Here is a 19,249-nt window from a genome sequence, read left to right as displayed (position 1 = left end):
TTCTTCAAGATGAGAAAACAGGATCCAAGATTCAATCCCTATGAAAATACCGATGTTTTCTGGACCGTAAGCAAAACAGGAAATCAATATGAAACAAGCAAAAAACAATCTCGGGAACTGGAGTGGAGGATTCAGATCCCATTCACAGGAGGGGTAGGAGCAGGAAGCGCGGCTGAGAGCCCTTCCGGCCCATCCGGAATTACCTGCGTCTGGGGACCACACCACTGGGCAAAAAAGGAGGAAAAGCACCTCTTTCCTTTGGGGCATGTGAAACAGATTAGCTGAGACCGTTCACCTGACACCAAAGTCTCCTGGCTCCATTTTTAAAGCAAATTATTTTTTTAAGCAATTTTTTTTTTCTCCCTCTAGCGAGTTAAATTATGTGTACATTCTGCAGCAATGTAAAGGCCAAATAAAGGGTTAAATAAGCCACATTGCCATGTAATTGTAATTGTCCAAATAGCCACCACAAGATCTTACAGGATTCCCACAGAATTCTGCTCTACCCAAAGGGCTGCAGCTCTGAATCTTACTTCCACTACATTCACTATCACCCAAGTTTTACAACGTGAAGGTGAAAGCACTCAGCATTCCGAGAGATCTGACTTTGTGTCCCCCATCCTATCACTGACATTTCAACATTACATTGGCGATCAATATGAATATTCATCAGAATTGCAGAGGAGCTTTGTTTTCCTTTGGCTGACAGCCAGCCGGCAGAGGGAGCACCGTAACCTGGCTGCTGTAGTAGCAACAGTGATAGGGTCGATGACAATGAAGAATAAACATTAAAGCCAATTGCTTCATTTATGTTTGTTATTGTTTTTCTTTATAAGTAGGTGAAGAAAAGCATGCAAATGGCCAAAACTAAAAGATGCTATTTTCAGGCTTCTAAGAAGACACTGAGAATGCTATTGGGGTTAAAAGCTACAATTAGCAGTGATAACTACGTGCTCAGCGATGTCCCTGGAGTAAATGAACTGTGTGACTCTCGGTTTGAGCCAGCAGATTCCAATGGGGCAGCAGATCACTAACGTCTCTCTGCTAATCCTAAAAAAAAACCAGTTCTCCCAGCTTCTTAAGCTGGACAGGCACGGCCAATAGCTTCTCACATTTGCTGGGATAATGGAAAAAAAAAATCCTCAAAGTATTTGAGAAAATTCCTTATCCTAAACAAGAAAATGGCTAGGAAATAGCCTGGCTAGAGATAAATCATCTGATGTTTCTCAACTGAAATGGAAGGGTAAATTCTGGATTCAGCCGATGGCATGTGGAGCACGTCTTGGCATGAAATGGCTCTCCCCTCTGCCCACCACTTCCCTTCCCTCTTGTGCAGCAGCTTTGTAGCTTTCCAGGGAGAGTTACTGGCACAGCTCCTTTAATCCCTGGGCCCTTATGCTCATACGCACCACTCGCGGGTCTGACCCCAACTGATCTGCCGTAATTAATGCCATTTGTGGAAGCTGGTGCTTATCTCAACTCAAGGTCACTGTTACCCAGCAGTGTTCATCTGCTACAGCACTCTCCAGCATGGAAGAGGCAAAGGTCCCTTCCCTGCAAATTAATACCCACTAAGGCTGCTTGGTTATTAAATGTGTCCTTAGAGGTCTAGCCAATAAAGATGGTGTGAGGACCTACATGCTGCGTTTTTGTCTGTTTTACAGTGTTTTTATAATTGTGATAACTGGTTTAGACAAATAGTCACCACATTCAGTTAAGCAGAAGGACAATAAATGTTGAATGTATTTTAAACATATCTAATGTGCCTATCATAGTTAATACCATTGAATGGCAGAACACTGTAGCATTAGCAGCCAAAACAGGCTCCCTGGTGTTCTGGGAGGGATTTCTCTTTTATTATCTGCTTCCCTAGCAAGCAGCATCTGTTTCAGTCTTGCTTGGGCACAGTGTTTGCAAATGTAAAAGCCAGAGATTGGATGTGTGGCTTACATTTAGCAGTACAGATGCATGAGGCCAGGTCATAAACAAGCGCAATGTGCCCTTTTGCTGTGCCACAAATAGCTCACTCTGACAGGGCCCACAATGAAATTGGCCACAGAGGTTTCTCAGATCACTGAGGAGGCATAGATTCCTATTTTTTATGGACCGTAAGTTTGGTCCTATTCAGCAGGCGTGCACAAGCATATTGGGCTACAAAGGTGCCCAAGCTGCTTGCAGGAGAATCACAGAATGGCTTGGGTTGGAGGGAACTTCAAGGATTAAGGAGCACTGTACATAACCCAGATGATCACATCTTGAGACACAGTTCATGTTTAAATTGAATCCAATGCCAGCATAACAATGACTTTTCTATGTGGCATCTTCCTGTGGCTAAAGCCATTACTTTGTCTTGAACCTTCTAACAATGAACAGCTGCAAGCAAATGCTAAAATTGGAAAAGCCTTCCTGGACCTTTCTGGGAGAATTTCCCTGGGGTGCAGCTCAGGGAAACGGGGAATGAGTCCTGATGAATCTTTTCAAATGACAGCAATGGAAAGAAGTAGAGAATTGCTGCACAGAGGAAGCCATAAATGGCAGATACTGGGAGGAGACACTAGTTATGCTGAAGGCCAAACTATTCACCTCGAAAGCAAAAGGAGTAAATCAGCACCACCTCAGCTGTTAGACTGAGATTCTGTTCTACAGGCTTTTCATGGAAAGTGAAATAACTATTTTGTATTCATTTTTATTAACAAAAATAAAAAGATAAAAATAGTGACACTTACCTTTCCAACCACTTCCACTGGAGAAACCTGTCAAAGTACATGCTGTTCAGGTACTCTTGGAATGGTTCCCCACTGAGGTGGTCAAGGACAGATCTATCTCAGATGAAAAGGATATATAAGCATTTTAAAATCCTCAACTTGGAGCAAAAGAGAAATGAAACAAGAGGAGAAAATCCAGACTTCTTGCTTTGGACATTTGACGTCTACTTAACTGCTACTTTATTTTACTCATAGTTTCGACCTAGGAACAAAGTGATATGCTTAGTGTGTTTTGTAACAGAAGACCTAATACCAGCTGCCTGGTAATACGGACTTGTTATGCTTGCTGAAAATTAACAAGGATTCTCCCACTGGTTTAAATGGATTTTTATGAAGGCTGTTAGACACAAGACAACAAGTATATTTGCTTTCCTTAATAAACTAAGACAATCTTAATACAACACTGACAGGAATAGAGCTCCTAAACTTTGGGAGATGTTTACTTCTGGGTTAAAAAGTTTTGGATGAAGCCCATTTTTGTTCAAAAGAGAACATCAGGGGTGTTATTTTGAGCAAAAAATAAAATCTCAACTCCTGCTATACAGAAGAACTGAAAACTGTGATTAAAGCCAGAGGGTTTTTCCTAATAGCAATGTTCCTCATAGAGTAAAGCAGAGGAAAGAGAGTCTGGATAGGGATCTGGATTTGTTCCTGGATCAGTATAAAATATGGGGGCTCACACTGTGAGAGCAAAGTCTTTATGGAAAGGACAATCTGCAAATGTTACCAATAAACGTGTTACTTGTGACAGGCAACAAGCAGCCGGAGACCAACAGACATTCCCTCAGGAAGACCAAAGGTTTAGAGCTAAGAAAACAGAGGCTGAACTGGGAGAGCTGCTGAGATGGAGGCAGTGATGCTGCTCACTGGAGATACTGACCTGGCAGTTTATGAACCACCATTCCTCTGTTTGTGGAATTTCTCAGCTATTTGAATCTCTTTTTTAATAACAATTTTTGCACTGCATTTGGAAGAGGCAAATAATTGCAAATGTTCCATATTCAAAAGTCAAATTGCCATTGTTTTTATTAGGTTTGGTTGGCCACAAATCATACAGAATGTGTCTTAAGGAGATATTTCTCTTATGAAGATTCAGGTTTACAAATAAAAACAAACAAACAAAAAAATATCACCCAGCCTTAATGAGCTTTAAGAAACCTTCAAATGCAAACTAAGGAAGGCAGGGGAAAGAAGTCAAAATACTGAAGGCTGAAACAGCACATACAGCTGTGCACACATTTCTCCTACAGACCGATCTTATCTAGAATGACCTGTCTGAAATTCATCCCCATTCCTGCTCCAACAGGACTAAAGTTTCATATTTGTGTTCATTCTTCGGTCTGGCTGTGAGCACTTCCAAAATTAACATTATTCTGTACATTTAGTAAATACCAACAGCAATTTTTTTAGACTTCCTTTCGAGCTCATTCCAGTCCACTTAAAACAATCACCATATTTATGTCCAACGTCTCGAAGCTGGCTAATTTATCAGTTTTGCTTCAGAAGAAGGGATGGCTGTCTGTGAATAAGAGCCCGAATGAAGTGGAGCTCAATGCAAGCCCATTTCATTCAGTTAATTAAAAGCTTCACGTATTTCAAGGAACAATAGCTGCCTTTCAGCACTTGTTTGCTTTTAGTTCCCCTCTTTGGCAACAACAAAGTGCATTTTACAGTAAACTGTCAGCTTTCAAATCGATTTCAGAAATGGAAACAGACATCAGGGTTTTCTATGTCAGGCACAGCTCTGCCTTTGTCATTGTGACTGGCACACACAACTGGTGCAAGTTATGCGAGCATCTCAACGTGGACACTGGGCCAATGTAAGTAAACTAGTTATGTTATAAGAGAAGGCCAGAAATAACCCACATCTCCTACCAATGCAAAGAATAACTGGAAACAGAAAAGGTCAATGAAATGAGTCAAAACAATGAATGACAGCAGAGCGAATTTTACAAATCCCCATTACATCATCCAGGGAAAACAAACTGTGCTCAGCCAGAAACCACATGGTCCAGCTTGTGATGATCCCTCCTTTTCATATTTCCATTGGTTTACGATCACTGCCATGAAAATACTCAGGTCCCTATTTGCAAATGCAGTCTGCATACCTGGAGCTTTAGAACATAATAGTGCAAATTGCCCCGCCATGACAAAACCTGATAAGCCTTTTCCCAGACAAAGGATGAAATAATGCACGTTCGTTTGAACTCCACAGACAGACAGAAAGCATAAAAAAGCCCCATTCTCCTGCTGAAGATTTTCTGGAAAAGCCACGTGGAGCAACTTTGCACATTCCTCTGTCTAAATGGACTGTATAGCCACTTAATTTTTATTCACTTTGAAACAGAGATGTTTTCTTTGGATACATTAGCATTGTAGCTCTTTTCACGCAGCATGAAATCCATGGCTGGTTCACTTGGCCAGAACGCTCTGTCAAATACCTGAAACACTAAGTGCTTGTGTTTAGTGTATATAACGGCATGGAAATATTTATTATATTTTGTTGAGATGAAATGACTTCACTGGTTGTCAGTTGTGCCTCTAAGATTATGAACGTAAGCTGAAGGTACATGCCCTGATTTCACATTGAAATTCTTCTCTTTACCCGACAGTCTTTACAGCCTGCTGACTGCAGCCGTGTGGTCTTTGGATATCAAGTTATACTTACTTTGTACAGTGAGAGAATAGCTCTTTGCAGGGACTGTTTTCGAGTTTTTCCTCTGTCTGTTGGATAAGATCTTGACTGACTTCTGGAACGTAGGCTGGAGACTGGGGGGAGAACAGAGGGGCACATTATCTCTATGACGAGGTGCAGATTCTCCTCTGTTAGCATGTAAAAGACACATTCATTATTTATTCCCTGCACTGCTTCAATTCAATTCCAGTGGTTGTGTAAAAGCAAAGGAGCTTTACGTCAAACAGCAGTAAAATAGGATACCGTGGTAACTCACTCCACATTCCACTCTATCCTCATATTGCTTTTCTGCCTTCTCCTGTACCTTCACCTCCTTGCCCAGCCTCATGAATATGCAGGACCTGCTCCTTGCCAATTCTTTGAACTGCTCCCTTGCATCCCATGAAAAATGTGCTGGCCTGAACTGTGTACAGGCCATTCTCTTAAACAAAAGAGAATTTGCCCAGTGTTTTCACTTCACTGATGATTCATTGAGCTGTCTGAAAAAAAAAAAAACAATCTTTTTTTTTTTCTTCTTTAAACTAGCAATTTCAAAGAAAAACAAGAGCAGAGCATTCGTATGTATTGATTTTTATATCAATAATATAACAAGATGTGTGCAAAAGTGCCTGGATGCTTTAATTCATCATTAGAAGGACAAAAATAATCTGTCAGTTTTAAAATAATCAGCTCCTTTTTGATATATGTCAACCAAGCACATAAACTCTTTTCATCCTCTCCTCCCCCCGGAGAGATCGTACATTCAGCTCCTTCAAAAAGCCCTTACCAAAGAGAGGTCTTTTGCAATATGCCTTGATGGTTAACCAGTTTAAGACCTTTGGGACTAATTATCTATAAAGACATTTTTTAGGCAGCCCACATTCTTACTCATTAAAAGTATACTGTAATTATATTAAAAAAGTGTAAATGCACGTACATGAGTGTGTGTGTGCAGCTATTTATAGACATTTTCACATCCACATGAAAACCCCTGTCTATAACCAACAGGATTTGGGACATTTCAATTTACCCAGGCACAGATGACAAGAAACCCCTCCTGCGGAAGATGTAAGCGCTTGGTAAGGTTCCCCATCCATGGCCATGACTACCAGATGTACTCAGTGGGTGGGTCATAGAGCAGCATCACTCATTCCTGGCCAGATGTTCTCATTAACTCACCCATAGTTAGAGATATCTTGGCAAGCACTGAAATGCATTGCAGGCAGAGTTCAAAAACACTGGGAATGAGGACAGAAGAAGGGGCAGAGGTAGAACCAGATAAAATCTCCACCATGGTGAAAGCAGAACTAAGTCTTTTATCTTTTCCATCCACTTGCTGAAATGTGAATTTGAGCCTGGCTTTGTCATGAAAAACTAAGTTTTTCCACTTAAATGTTTTTAAAGGGGCCCATTTAAACTGTGCGCATGTTGTGTAATGCAGCTCCCCTATTTAGCCTTGAAAGACAATCTGCAGAGTATGCTGGATATCACTGACCTCACTCAAAAATTTTCCCCATTTCCACCATATATTCCTCCGTTTAATAATCAAAAGAAATCCAGGGAACACCCGCTTTTAATCACAAAGTATCTTGCTAATAATTAAGGAGTCTCACAGTGTTTTGGGAAGCAGATGAGCCCCATATTCTGGGGCTGAGAACTGTAGAACAATCTCAGGACGTTGGAAAACCTACAGAAATTCCTAACCATGGGTAACCGTGACTCAATCTAAGTCCTAGTTTTAGCTCAAGGGAATAAAGAGAGATAAGAGAGTGAAGCAGTGAAAGAAGCAGGAATAAAACCCAGCCCTTCTTTTTCCAGACCTACAGCTTCTGGATTGAAGATGTGGGGAAAAAACACAGGAAAGGAGAAACAAAAACAAAGAAAAAGACTTTTTAAGGAATATTCAGACAGGAACCAAAGGCCAATGACCAGCAGCATTTCAGCTAATTTTGACTAGGAACCATGGATTAACACCCCTTATTTTATAGACTGCACAGTTAATGGGGTGTGCTGTACAGGCTCAAAGGCAACCCAGAGCCTATATGTGGCTGCACGAGCCTCTGCTCTGACACATGGTTATCCTGACCATCTCTGATTTATGGGATACAGAAACACTGCTGAGCTCCAAAGCCTTTGTGCTGCTGTGGCTCAGGAATATATTTTCTAATGTGAATCAGAAAAAATGATACTAGGATTTCTAGATGAAATTACTGCCAGTAAAATCTAGCATTTGCTGTAGATTTATAGATTAAATTGGCAACAAAAAACTATGTATTAAACCCCCTAAACAAAGCCCTAAACTAAAATAATGAGACATTTAGACCAAGTGACTTGATTCTTACAGATGTTAGTCAACTCCATTTCTCAGTGTCTTCACTGGGAAGAAACACGCCTTGGTGGTGGTGTTGAAAACCACACACAAATTTACTGCACAGTTGCTTGCTTACATTGCCATCTCCTAAAGTCCTCAGAGCTTTGAAAAACATCTTGTTTACTCTAGTCCCAAATTACAAATAAAGGTCCTTACTGCGGATAAACAGATTTGGAAATGCTGCATGCCTCTTCCCCTTTTCCATATGTCTGTGTCCTCTCTGCTGCCAAAGTTACAGCAATACAGCAATAGTTCAATCAAATTTTGTCTCAAATCAAAGAATGTTTAAAATATATATATATATATATATATATATATATATATATATATATATATGAACATAAACTAATAACTTTTTCATAAAGTTGAAATGAAATTCTTACAGAGAAAGGTGAAGAATGAATGAAAAAAAGCCCCATAAGACAATGTGGAAAGTACTTTAAAAAGGCACTAACTGTGATTCCTTTCTCTGCAAATGAGGTAATAAGTACAATTGCAGCCCTGAGCTTCAGGAGAGCCAACTTTGACCTTTTCAAGGACTTACTTGGACACATCCTGTGGGTTAAATCATTGGTGGCACAGATGAATTTGTTGACACTAAACACCACTTTTTCCAAGCTCAAGATTGGTGCATCCCAAGGAGTTAGAAATCAAGGAAAAGTGGCAGGAGATCCATATGGGTAAACAAGGATCTTGTGGAAAAACTCACATGGAAGAAGAACTTGCTTTAGCAGGGGTCTGGACTAGAGGATCTCCAGAGACCCCTTCCAGTCCCTATTGTTCTGTGATTTGTGGAGGACAGAGTCACCACTTGGTTTTTCAGAACCACCCATCATTGACCTTTGAGTCTTTGCTTCCTCTGAACAAAGCACAAGCAAGCCAGCAATATCAAGTGAAGACTTACAAATACACTGACATTTTGTGCATGGACTAGAGTATTACAGCCTAAAGCAAACACTGTACTAAATCACTTTCTCTAACAGAAAACACCTTTTTCTCAAGCTGATCATTTCCACCTACATCCATAGGGTAGCAGGAGGAATGGTGTCAGCACGCAGACCTTCATGTTTAGAACAGAGAGAGGCAGGACCCCCACACATACAGGATGAGGTACCTACCTTGTCCAACCCTGCACAGTCCTAGGGAATCTGTTTATGACCCTTTAATAAGGAATAAGGCTTTCCTTAAGACTTCACAGTTCCCACTGCTCCCATTAAATAATGATTCTCTTTGAGTACTGTGTGTATCTACAGACTTCAGATCTTAAACAAAGCCAGAAACAATTGCAAAGCCAAACACAGCTCATCAACCTACTTTTGCTCCTCTATCGAACAACTGGGCAGCACAGGTTATGAATGTAAGCAAGCATTTGGATCCCAGGAGTAAAAGCTTCCAAAGGTAACACTTCAACTACTCACAGAAGAAAAAGTTGCTACTTCCCTGGAGAGGTGCAAAAGGTTTCTGCAGTGTAATGAAATGGTTATTAACTCTCTCCCACTGCATTATAGGTACTGACTGTAAAAGCAAACTTGGCTTTCACAGGGGAACAGACGCACCTTTCTGAGCATATTAAATGTGCTGCAGCAGCTGGGAGACCCATGCACCATGATTAACTCCATTCCTTCTGAGCATGAGAGAAGGGATACTCTGCCAAAACACCTGCAGAAACCTGTTACGTTGCCTTGTATTCAAAACAAAGCACAGAGTAGTTTAACAAATACAATTCTGTATTTTCTACATGACTATACTGTTTCTGGAAAACAGGAGATGGACACGCAGTGAGTGCTGGTGACATACTGAGAAAAACAGGCATTTCTAAATAATTTTTTTCTAATTTAAAAGACAAAGGACGGCCTCCTAGCTGCTCTTCCAGCTCCAGTAATGGCTTGAGAACAGCTGAGATGTCACACACTTGTTCAAAGTTAGTTGAGGTTGTATCAACAAAACTTGGAGTCTCTTCCAAACTGGACCTGCAAGACAGTTTTACTAGGAGGTTCATTTCAGCTTCTCTCCATTCTTCTCCACTGGGATGCAATGACTGATAACAGCACGGTAGGTAAGACTGAAGCTGTGTGCCTTATCTACTACAAATACCACCCATCAATAGTTCTTGGTGGGCGCAGAGGGCACCAGCTTGACAATACAGTCTGTGTTTGCTGCACTGCCATCGTTTGTCCCTGACAGTCTGAACCATGCCACGCAGCTTTACCTGTGCTACACCTATAACCTTCCGTATCACAGCCCTCAGCACCTCACAAAAGCACCAAAAAGAAGCAAAATATGATATGAGAATCACATGAAATCTTCCAGGCTGCATAACTCGCTATTATCTGTTATTTTAAGCATCATGTTGTATCAAGCTACTTTAAAATGTAAACTCTTTTGACAGACTGTAAGTTTTGCCACAGGCAACTTCATTCAGCCCTTCAAGACACAACATTGTTGACCTTCACTGAACAGGACAGAAAACAAATAAGCCTCCTCATAAGATCATGCCTATACACTCGACATGGTACTTACAGCATTTCTCTGATGGTGTTTCCCCTGTGACTGTGGGAAAGGCACCCAGCCTTTGTCAATGGACCAGTTAAGCAAACTTGCTGTAAAACAAGCTGAAACACCACAGGAGGCATTCAGGAGATTATTGCTTTTAATTTTACTTTTTGATTAAAACAAGTAATTTGTTGTACTTTCTCCCAGACAGAACTGCTAAGTCTTTAAAATAAGTGAGACTGGTACAGAAGTTGCCCCAAGATCTGTGGAAGTGAAAACAGGGGAGCAGGTGGCAGAGATCTGCAACTAAACGAGTAACAGCATTTTCTTGATAACTCAGTCAGTTGGGGTTCTCCTTTCTGAAAGCAAGGTGGGGTGAGCAGCAGCTGTCTCCAGTGATTTCAGGTACTGTGTGGGGCACAGAACAGATGAACGGTGACACAAACGTACCCAAGCCTTTGTGGTTTTGGTTTATTGTCTGTAAAGCTCCTGTTTCTGAAGACATGTTGAAGGGTGCTTTTATGCTGAGTGCTCACCAAAAGAAACCCGCAGCTTTGGGCAAGCAACCTCTGCTTTATTATTTGATTCCTCCTTAGTAATAAGTATCTTTTTTGCAAATGAACAGCCTTGCTTCAAAGATATTCAGTCACCGCTGTCTTCTACATAAAGAAATAGCTTTCAGAGCCACGAATTTCAGGTAACCATTCAGGTCAGAAGGAGAGATGGCACTGACTTTTGTCAGACTGACTTTTCAATGAACAGAGTCTTTAGTCCAGAGAGATAATGGCGATACTTTATCCTTACGCAGTGCATGTCTTCTAAGAACCACAAAACCTTACAGCTCTTGCACGATTAAGCCCTCATCAGATTGCTGGCAATCCCACAGTATTTTGAAGAACAGGATGGTGAAGAATTCTGTTTTGCAGAAGTGTTGATGATATTCATCCATGACTGACAAAGTCCTACTGAGATAAATGAAAACCAGAGGTGCTACGAGTCCTCAAATCAGTTAGTTTGTAGCTTTTGCAATTAGTCAAAAAGGAAGAGAAATCTAAAAATATGGGTTTGTCTTCTTATAGCAACTCTTGCCACTGGATGAGTCATCATGGTATCTTGAAGCACAATTGTTCATAACAATGATGTGGACCAGAAAGACACAGCAGTTCTTAGAATGAACAGACTTCTTACAAACGTTATGATTATAACTGCTCTCCTGGCAAGTTTCAGACGTGCAGCCAAGATATTGAAATTATAGGTTACTTTAAAAGTCACTTGCACAAAACAAATAATGTGCAGCATATGTTATGTCTCAGGTTATGAAAACATTCCACAGCAAACTAACTTAAAACAATTAAAAATGTTTCATTCGATGGACAAAAGTTCAAGCCATAACTTTTCTTGAGCTGTCTTTGTTTCCAAGCACATCTGTCTTAATGATGTCTGCATTTTCAGATTCTGACAGCAATTTTCTACATATATCTATAAATCTGTGTACAGATTTGCTGCTAGTGAAGAACTCAAAGCTACGGAAGAAGCAGGCTAAAATGAACTGTACTGTGGGATGGTGACTGGTGTGATGAGAACAGTTCATTCACAAAGACCTGGAAGCAATCGTCCCATCCAGTTGTTGTGACACTGTATTTAATTTGCTGTCACACAGCTGTGGCCCAGGAGACCAACAAGAGAGAGCAACAGTTTGTGTCACGTGCACTGTCACATGCAGCACCATTTCTGCTGTTGCTCTGGCACATCACATCCTTCTACAAAGGAAGGCTCATCTAGCAGGGGGAGGCATTGAAGGGGCGGTAGCAGCAGTGTGACTATCTGCGGTGACTCTGAGGCCAACACTCATAAGGAGACATAAGGACAGTAATTAAACTGGCTGCTAGAAGAAGGGAGCATAGTTAGATGTATGTAAATCATCTTGGCAGCTGCATGGTAGATGTAAAATCTGGGAAGAGCAAATTTAAGTGCTCAAACTATACATGTTTTCAAAGGCGAATGCTCATAGAAGGCCGTAGAGCATCAGGTGCATAGAGCATAGAGCAACCTGGTGCGACAAAGGTTGCCAGCACTGTCACAGCCTCCTGACTCCTTTTGGTGTTAAGCCCAAAAATGTCGGAATGTTCTTTTTTCTTGCCCGTGTCTGATCTTGCCTGCTCAGATTTAGCAGTATTTGTTGTAAACAGCCAATTCTACATCAGGAGCAGCTGCAACATTTTAAGTAATCAACTTCTGCATTTTCTTTTTATTTTTTTGTCCTACCACAAAGTCATCTGGGTCTGTATGAGGCAAACCAGTAAAGCACAAGGCTTCATAATTCCAGGATATTTTCTTTGAGATGACAGATGTGAAATTGGCAGTGAGGTAGATGGGGAACATGGAACGCAGCTGTATTATTAACAGCAATTCATCTATTAATACAGCGTGCAGACATTACCTGAGGATCGGGGGGGACATACAGCACTGCATGCGCATCATGAGAGCTAACCCTTCCAGTGCAGACCAGTTGCACCAGCCCTGGGAACCGGACGATGTTAAATATCTCACCCAAGATTACAAAAGCGGTTCATTGACCCACTCTTATGAAAAACAGCACAGTCTTGTGCCTCTGAAACAAACAGCAGTTTCAGAAGTGAGAGCAAGATCACTTGCTGGTAGCTAAATGAAGCAAATCAGCAGTGCCTATTAACTGTGGAGTTTGTTTTGTAGCTGCAAACCAATCTGGAGCCAGGATGAATCTGTTTTCCCTCAAATTCTACTAAATTATCAAAGGATTTGTTGAATCAGAAAAAAACAACTGAAGGAAGACAATAGAGCCCTCAGCGAACAGCTGAACATGTTCTTCTGCCTGGAGGGGCTAATCCATCACAAAATGCTAACAGCCTCAGTTTATGAACTTACATATTGTAATAGACATGATCTAGCTTCAGGCTGACTTGCTTGCTCCAGACTCACTGGGCTGCTTGTCAGGCTTCAGCAAACCCGTGGGTAAGGAAAGAAGTTTCTTCTCTGGGTTTCAAGAATCTTTCCTTTCTGGCGACTGGGCACAAATTGCCGTCTATGAACTGTGTCATTCCTTGGACAACTGAGCAGCCATTGCGGTGTCTCTTCTGACTACGGCATGGGAAGCACATGAAGCATTTTTCATGCTCTCCTGTTAATCACCAGCAGGCTCTGCTATCTAACCAGACCTTATCATGTCCATTCTCAGCAGACCGTCCTGTAGTTGCAACAATTGAAATGTTCTTTTCTAGAAACCATATTTCTGCTCTTGATGGTGACAACTGCGATGCAAATAGCGTGAGTCAAAATGTTTCCCAAACAAAAACTTTCAATCCAAAGTGTGGTTTTATTGGAACGCTAAATTATTTGGTTCGGAGAAATTTCAAGGCATAACCACAACTTTAATTCCAGAGCAACAAAAGAAGGGAAAAGATTGCCTGGATCAAGGAGAAATTTCCTCCTGGCACCTAGAGGTGACCAGAGGAAATCTTTCAAAGCTCCATAAAAGTAATTTTGAAATAACAGAATGTCTCAGGGGACAAAATTTAGTTGCCTCATCAGCTTCTTTTGCAAGTCCTGTGAATCAGCTGCAGGCTTTACGCTCCTCAGATAAATAGAACCACTCACTGCAATCCCAACCAGCCATGGGGTTGCTGGTAAAGTTTAGATATACATATATAGACAAACATAAACTGGTCACCACAGAAGCTCTGCTTTTGACTTCAATTAGTGAAGAACTGGGCTCCACAACAAGTCCATAGCAAGATATTTTTCAGTATCTTTAAACTCTGTTGCTTCTCCACTCACACTGTTTCAATCAATCTTTGGAAACCTTCCTACAGAGGTTTCTTCACCTCCAAAAGAACTTTCCCTTCTTTGTGTAGACACAAAGGTTTATAGGTTTAGAGGTGCTCATAAACTAACCAGATGAAATTGTTTTGTAGACATGAAGGGGAAGGAAAGTATGTTTAACTTGTTTTTGCCTTTTCCCCCTTTGAAAGCATTTTGCAAACAGATTAAAGTGTAAAACCAGATGAAGTGCTCAGTGTCAGTAGCTGTCAGTAGGATGAGCAGTTTAAGAAAACTAATACTAACCAAAGTCAGGCTACTCACGCAATCCCTGGCAGTGACACTGGTTCAGAAGGTAAGCTTTATTTAGCAGCCCCAGCTGAACCGCTGCCATAGCGTATTTCTACAGCCAGACAGACATTTGGTCACATCTTTTGAAACACACAGCGTTCTCCACATTAGTGGCAACAAAGATACAAAGATGACAGGGCAATTTTGACAGCTTCTGTTCTCAGAAGGTTTTTTTCTCTGTCCACGTGCCCTTAATATGTTTGGACAGCATCCAGTGTCCAGCCTCGTATCAGAACCTTTCTGCCTTTTAACATCCTCCCTCATCATGGATAGCCTAAAAATTAGTAATTAAACTTATGTTGCAATAGTCTCAGCTTGGCTTCCTCTGCTGAACCGAATGTCATTTGTTCCATTAAAAAAAAAAAATAAAAAAATCTCTGAAACTATAAACATACATTTACAACATCAACATTATTGAATGGCTTTCTTGCAGGAAAACAAACAGATGCCTCTTGAATTCACTCCTCTGAAACATAAGCCTGTAAACATCAGTAACCCTTGCCTTGCAAGCCATTCTCGCACTGAAGTCCATGAGCTGTTTGCTTTGAACAAAGGTAACTCAGGCATGAAGGCCCAATCCAGGTCACGCTTAAGCCTGTTCTGCTTGATCATTTTCAGTGGGGATTTTGCAGATTGTGCCTTCATCTGTTTTTTCACACAGGAGGTCAAAATCCCAGGGAAATATCTGAATGGAGAAACTAAAATCCAACAGAGCGTTTGGGAAGGCCTTGGAAAAGATTAGAAAGTGAATAAATAAATATCAGTCAGGAAATGGCGGGGTACTCACAGAAAGGCTGGAAACAGAATCATAGGATCATAGAACTGCTCAGGTTGGAAAAGACCTCTAAGACCATCAGGCCCTGCCACAACCTGACCACACTACCCCACCTCCAACAGTCCTCTGCTAAATCACGTTCCTGAGCATGAAAGCAAGAAAAATCACTACCAAGCACTGCTGGAAACAGACCATTCCCTACTCACCTGTGTCACCCAACCCATTAACATGGTAATTGCCTTTAGCAAAGAACTGAGAGAGGAGACATTTATTGCAGGAGATGACACACTGTTTGCAGTGCATTTTCCACTCTTTCTCTGCTTTGCTTGTGGAACAAACAGCATCTGTGCTAGGATGATAATCTTGCTATATGCTGAGATTTTGACTTAGGTTTGACACAAGCTCGACAAAATAATAATAAATTAACGTACAAACTGAGGCTTAGCGTGAGTTAAATGAGTTTTCTAAGTATAGCTGTAGTACTGAAAAAAACAGCAACAACAAAATGGAATGGTTTGAAGTGCCACATTTCCACAACATGAATGTGTTGGTTACTTTACAATCCACCTGTAGTGAAAAGATTGTCTTTAATAATTATTTTCCTATTCTTTATGCTTGTATACAGATATTGTAATGAATTTAAATACATTTATGGTCTGTGAAATGTAAAACATTCCCTTTGGTAGTGCTGTAGTTCTTGATTCCAAGTTAAAATAATGGGAAATCATTAGCTTAGTGATTATTCCAATTGCATTATACCAGCCAAAGATGTCAGTCCCAGGCATCTCACTGGAATTTGCTTGGCCCATTCTTTTAACACTACTCGGTTGCTTAAGTTTGTAGCCGAAGATGTTGATTTTCCAGAATCCTAATTTCCCACTGTTAGGGAAGCAGATGAGTAAGAAGATACGTTTAACATTTTTGATCACATACTTCTTCATTCTCTTCCTTGATGAGGTCAAGTCTACAGTCGCCTGCTACCGATTCTTAGTTTAGCTCAATGAATCTTAAACCCATAGAGGGCCATGAAGATGATCAGAGGGCTGCAGCACCACTCCTACAAAGAAAGGCTGAGAGAGTCAGGCTTATATGCCTTGGAGAAGAGAAGGTTTGGGGAGACCTCATTATGGACTTCCAGTACTTGAGGGGAGCTTAGAAGCAGGAGGTAGACCAACTTTTTATATGGACTGATAGTGATAGTACAAGGGGAAATGGATTTACACTAAAAGAGGGGAGATTTAGGTAAGATGTTAGGAATAAAGTCTCTACTCAGAGGGTGGTAAGACACTGGCACAGGCTGCCCAGAGAGGTTGTGGGTGCCCCATCCCTGAAGGCATTCAAGGCCAGGCTGGATGAGGACCTGAGCAGCCTGATCTGGTGGGGGTCAACCAGCCCATGGCAGAGTGTTGGAACTGGATGATCTTTAAGATCCCTTCCAACCTAAGCCATTCTCTGATTCTATGTTAATGAGCATATTCATTAGCCAAGGGCAGACAAGAACATCTTACAAGTACACCTTTCCAGTTCTCAGATAATCCTGAGCAGACTGCTCTTTATTCACACAGCGTCCTCAGCCTTTTCAAACACCCTGGCTAGTCTCCAAGAGGAGTCACAGCAGCGTGGGGGGCTCGCCTTGCCTGAGCACACAGCTGTGAGCCAGGTTTACACGTGTGGTTGACATGAATTAGCTGAAGGAAGTTTCCATTTTCCAAAGGGTCAAGCCAGAGCACTTCCAGCAAATGCAGGGCAGCCAGAAGGCTTCTGCCCACTGAGCAAGTCATCCTAATGATTTTCCTGACCACAAACGACAAACAGATATGAAGCATCTCCTCTGCATAACAGTTGTGAACTTGGGAGTGTAGCCTCCCAAAAATGACAAGGAAGGAAAAGCTTCAAATAATAACACTGTCTGGGGTAAAAATAATATGGTTAATGGCCATCAACCAATGTGAGCAAGTACACTGTAAATGCAGCTCTCCTTAAACCAAAAGGACAGGGCATAGAGGACCTATGGCTCACGGACCTACTCTGGGGCATCACCACCGAGGTACAGCAGAATTCATGTTATTTCTGTAGGTTCTTGTGCAGTTTGGCTTCATTGCAGGAGACAGAAATGCTCAGTAAGTGTTTAGTAAACTAACATTTGTATTATAAACAGTGGGTAAAGGATGAGGAAATAGGACTTGAGCAAACCATGAGAAAATGCATTTTAGTCTGAGACCACAGCAAAGGAACTGCTCATCAAGGCAACAGTGATTTTTCAGATTCCTTTGATGCACTTTATTACTGCCTGGCTGCAGTGACAGAAGAATGCTTATTAAAATGCTTTCCAACTAGAAAGCATTAATTTGAGTAACAAGGTTGCCATACTGCTGCGCAAATATTTTCCCAGAATCAAACTTCAGAAAGATGAGCTGAGAAGGGAACTTTCCCGGATGAAGATGTAGTGATGAGCAGAGATACTGACTGTGTTATCTCTGGAACAATAACAAGAGTTATATATTGATTTACCCGGAGACTGGATTATGCATTGATTATGGTAGCTGCAAAGCAGGGGTCTAAGTGATGCTATAATCTCTGGCTAAAATGGTGCCTACAGAGTAGTGAAGTCAATAGAAGAGGGAGATGAGAAGTCCATTGAGTCATGGGGTAAAGTCCCAGGGCAATTAATTAAATGGCAAAATTCTCCTTGGCTCAAGTAAGGCCAGGATTCCTACTTTAGTATTTAGCATCGTGCAAAGTCTACTAATGGGAACCCAAAGGACACAGTGAATAACATTTGGAACAAGTAAATAATTCTAGCCCACCCTAAGTCCAAGTAACACATTGTGTTCAGACAGGCACTTCATTCATTTTGTATTTCAATTGGGCCCTTAATGAAATGCACAGGGTTTAGAAAAACTTGAGAACTAGCTCAGAAGACAGCTCTTGGACCAAGCCTTAACGGACCATCCGCAGTACTGGTGAAAAGCAATACTGTGCTGACCTTTTATCACCAAGATAACAAGCTTACAAAGGAGCAGAGATGACTTGCTGGACATAAGTGATGTAAGCTGAATACGTACCGGAAATGTAGCAGAGTAGAAAAGAGTCTCAGAAGGCTCCCTTTGGAAAATGCAAACCCTCATCTCATATTTTACTGTTCAGGTTGCTTTACAGAAGCTTAATGTATATTGTGGGCGTTTTTTACTCCCTTTGAGCTTCACTCACAGTGACGTTCAGCTTTTACTTTGGCCTCTCCTAAAACTAATCATCAAATCTTCCTAGAAGGCATTTAGTAAAACTAAACAGAGGAAGAGATCTCAACACTGGAATCTGATTCCTGGTATGACCTGCCCTTCCACAGACGGGATTCAGCCAGAACCATTAAGAAGTGATGCATGAAACTTTTCTTACAGGATATGGAAGCCTTTAGTGATCAGAGAAGATGACTCACTCAGAAGCATAAGTGCCAAAGTTTGCATTTACTTTCATGGTGAAAATAAGAAGGGAGGAAATGTCAAGGAGAGAACAACATGCAGGAAAAAATGCTTGCCATCAAGATTAAAGCAATGGTGTGCAGAAAGAAAACTCTGTGGCAAAGTGCAGAGCTAAGAATGGGTGTTTGTGAGCCTGGACTCAGCTGCATGACTTTCCCCAATAGAAAGGCTCATAAATCATTTTAATTTCATCTCACCCACATTACATAAGTATTTTCTTCTGCAAAAAGAACGGAGAACTGATAGAAGAGAAGAGCATTTTTTAACCAGCGGACAAATGGAAGGCCAGGCACTGCTGATCACACAGTTTTCCTTTCATAGGACTTTTTCCTCCCTTCCTTATCCTATAATTGTTCATACAAACAAAGACACATTTCCATTTAACAAAATACCCATTGCTCTCCATGTCTGGAATAAGCAGGTTACTGTTGCATACAGCCAACCTCTGCAGCAAAGAAAGACATTGAAAATGTGGCCTTTATTCTGTGCATTTCCTGGAGGAAAGGCAAGAGAACAGGAATTCAGATAAGAAAACGAACTGTTGCT

The 19,249-nt window shown here is 41.2% G+C and overlaps 1 protein-coding gene across 7 annotated transcripts in view; it reads right to left on the bottom strand.

Moving 5' to 3' along the window:
- Positions 1-19,249, bottom strand: part of GRK5 (G protein-coupled receptor kinase 5) — a 148,462-nt gene that overhangs the window by 21,870 nt on the left and 107,343 nt on the right. For 5 of the 7 annotated variants that reach the window (XM_085554818.1, XM_085554817.1, XM_015867417.3 and 2 more), the window contains exons 5-6: positions 5,434-5,534; positions 2,727-2,819 (exon numbers count right to left, since the gene is read on the bottom strand). In XM_085554818.1, coding sequence (XP_085410944.1) covers positions 2,727-2,819; positions 5,434-5,534 — 194 coding nt within the window. Of the gene's footprint in view, positions 1-2,726; positions 2,824-5,433; positions 5,535-19,249 lie in introns of those variants that run through there. The other 2 variants (XM_085554820.1, XM_085554822.1) reach the window with 2 other exon arrangements.

The sequence above is a fragment of the Coturnix japonica genome, chromosome 8 (genome assembly GCF_054131305.1).
Source record: "Coturnix japonica strain WE chromosome 8, WE-NBRP24, whole genome shotgun sequence".
In the NCBI taxonomy this organism is placed as follows: domain Eukaryota; kingdom Metazoa; phylum Chordata; class Aves; order Galliformes; family Phasianidae; genus Coturnix; species Coturnix japonica.
The sequence above is the reverse complement of the archived record's forward strand: the minus strand, read 5'-3'. Positions and strand labels throughout refer to the sequence as shown.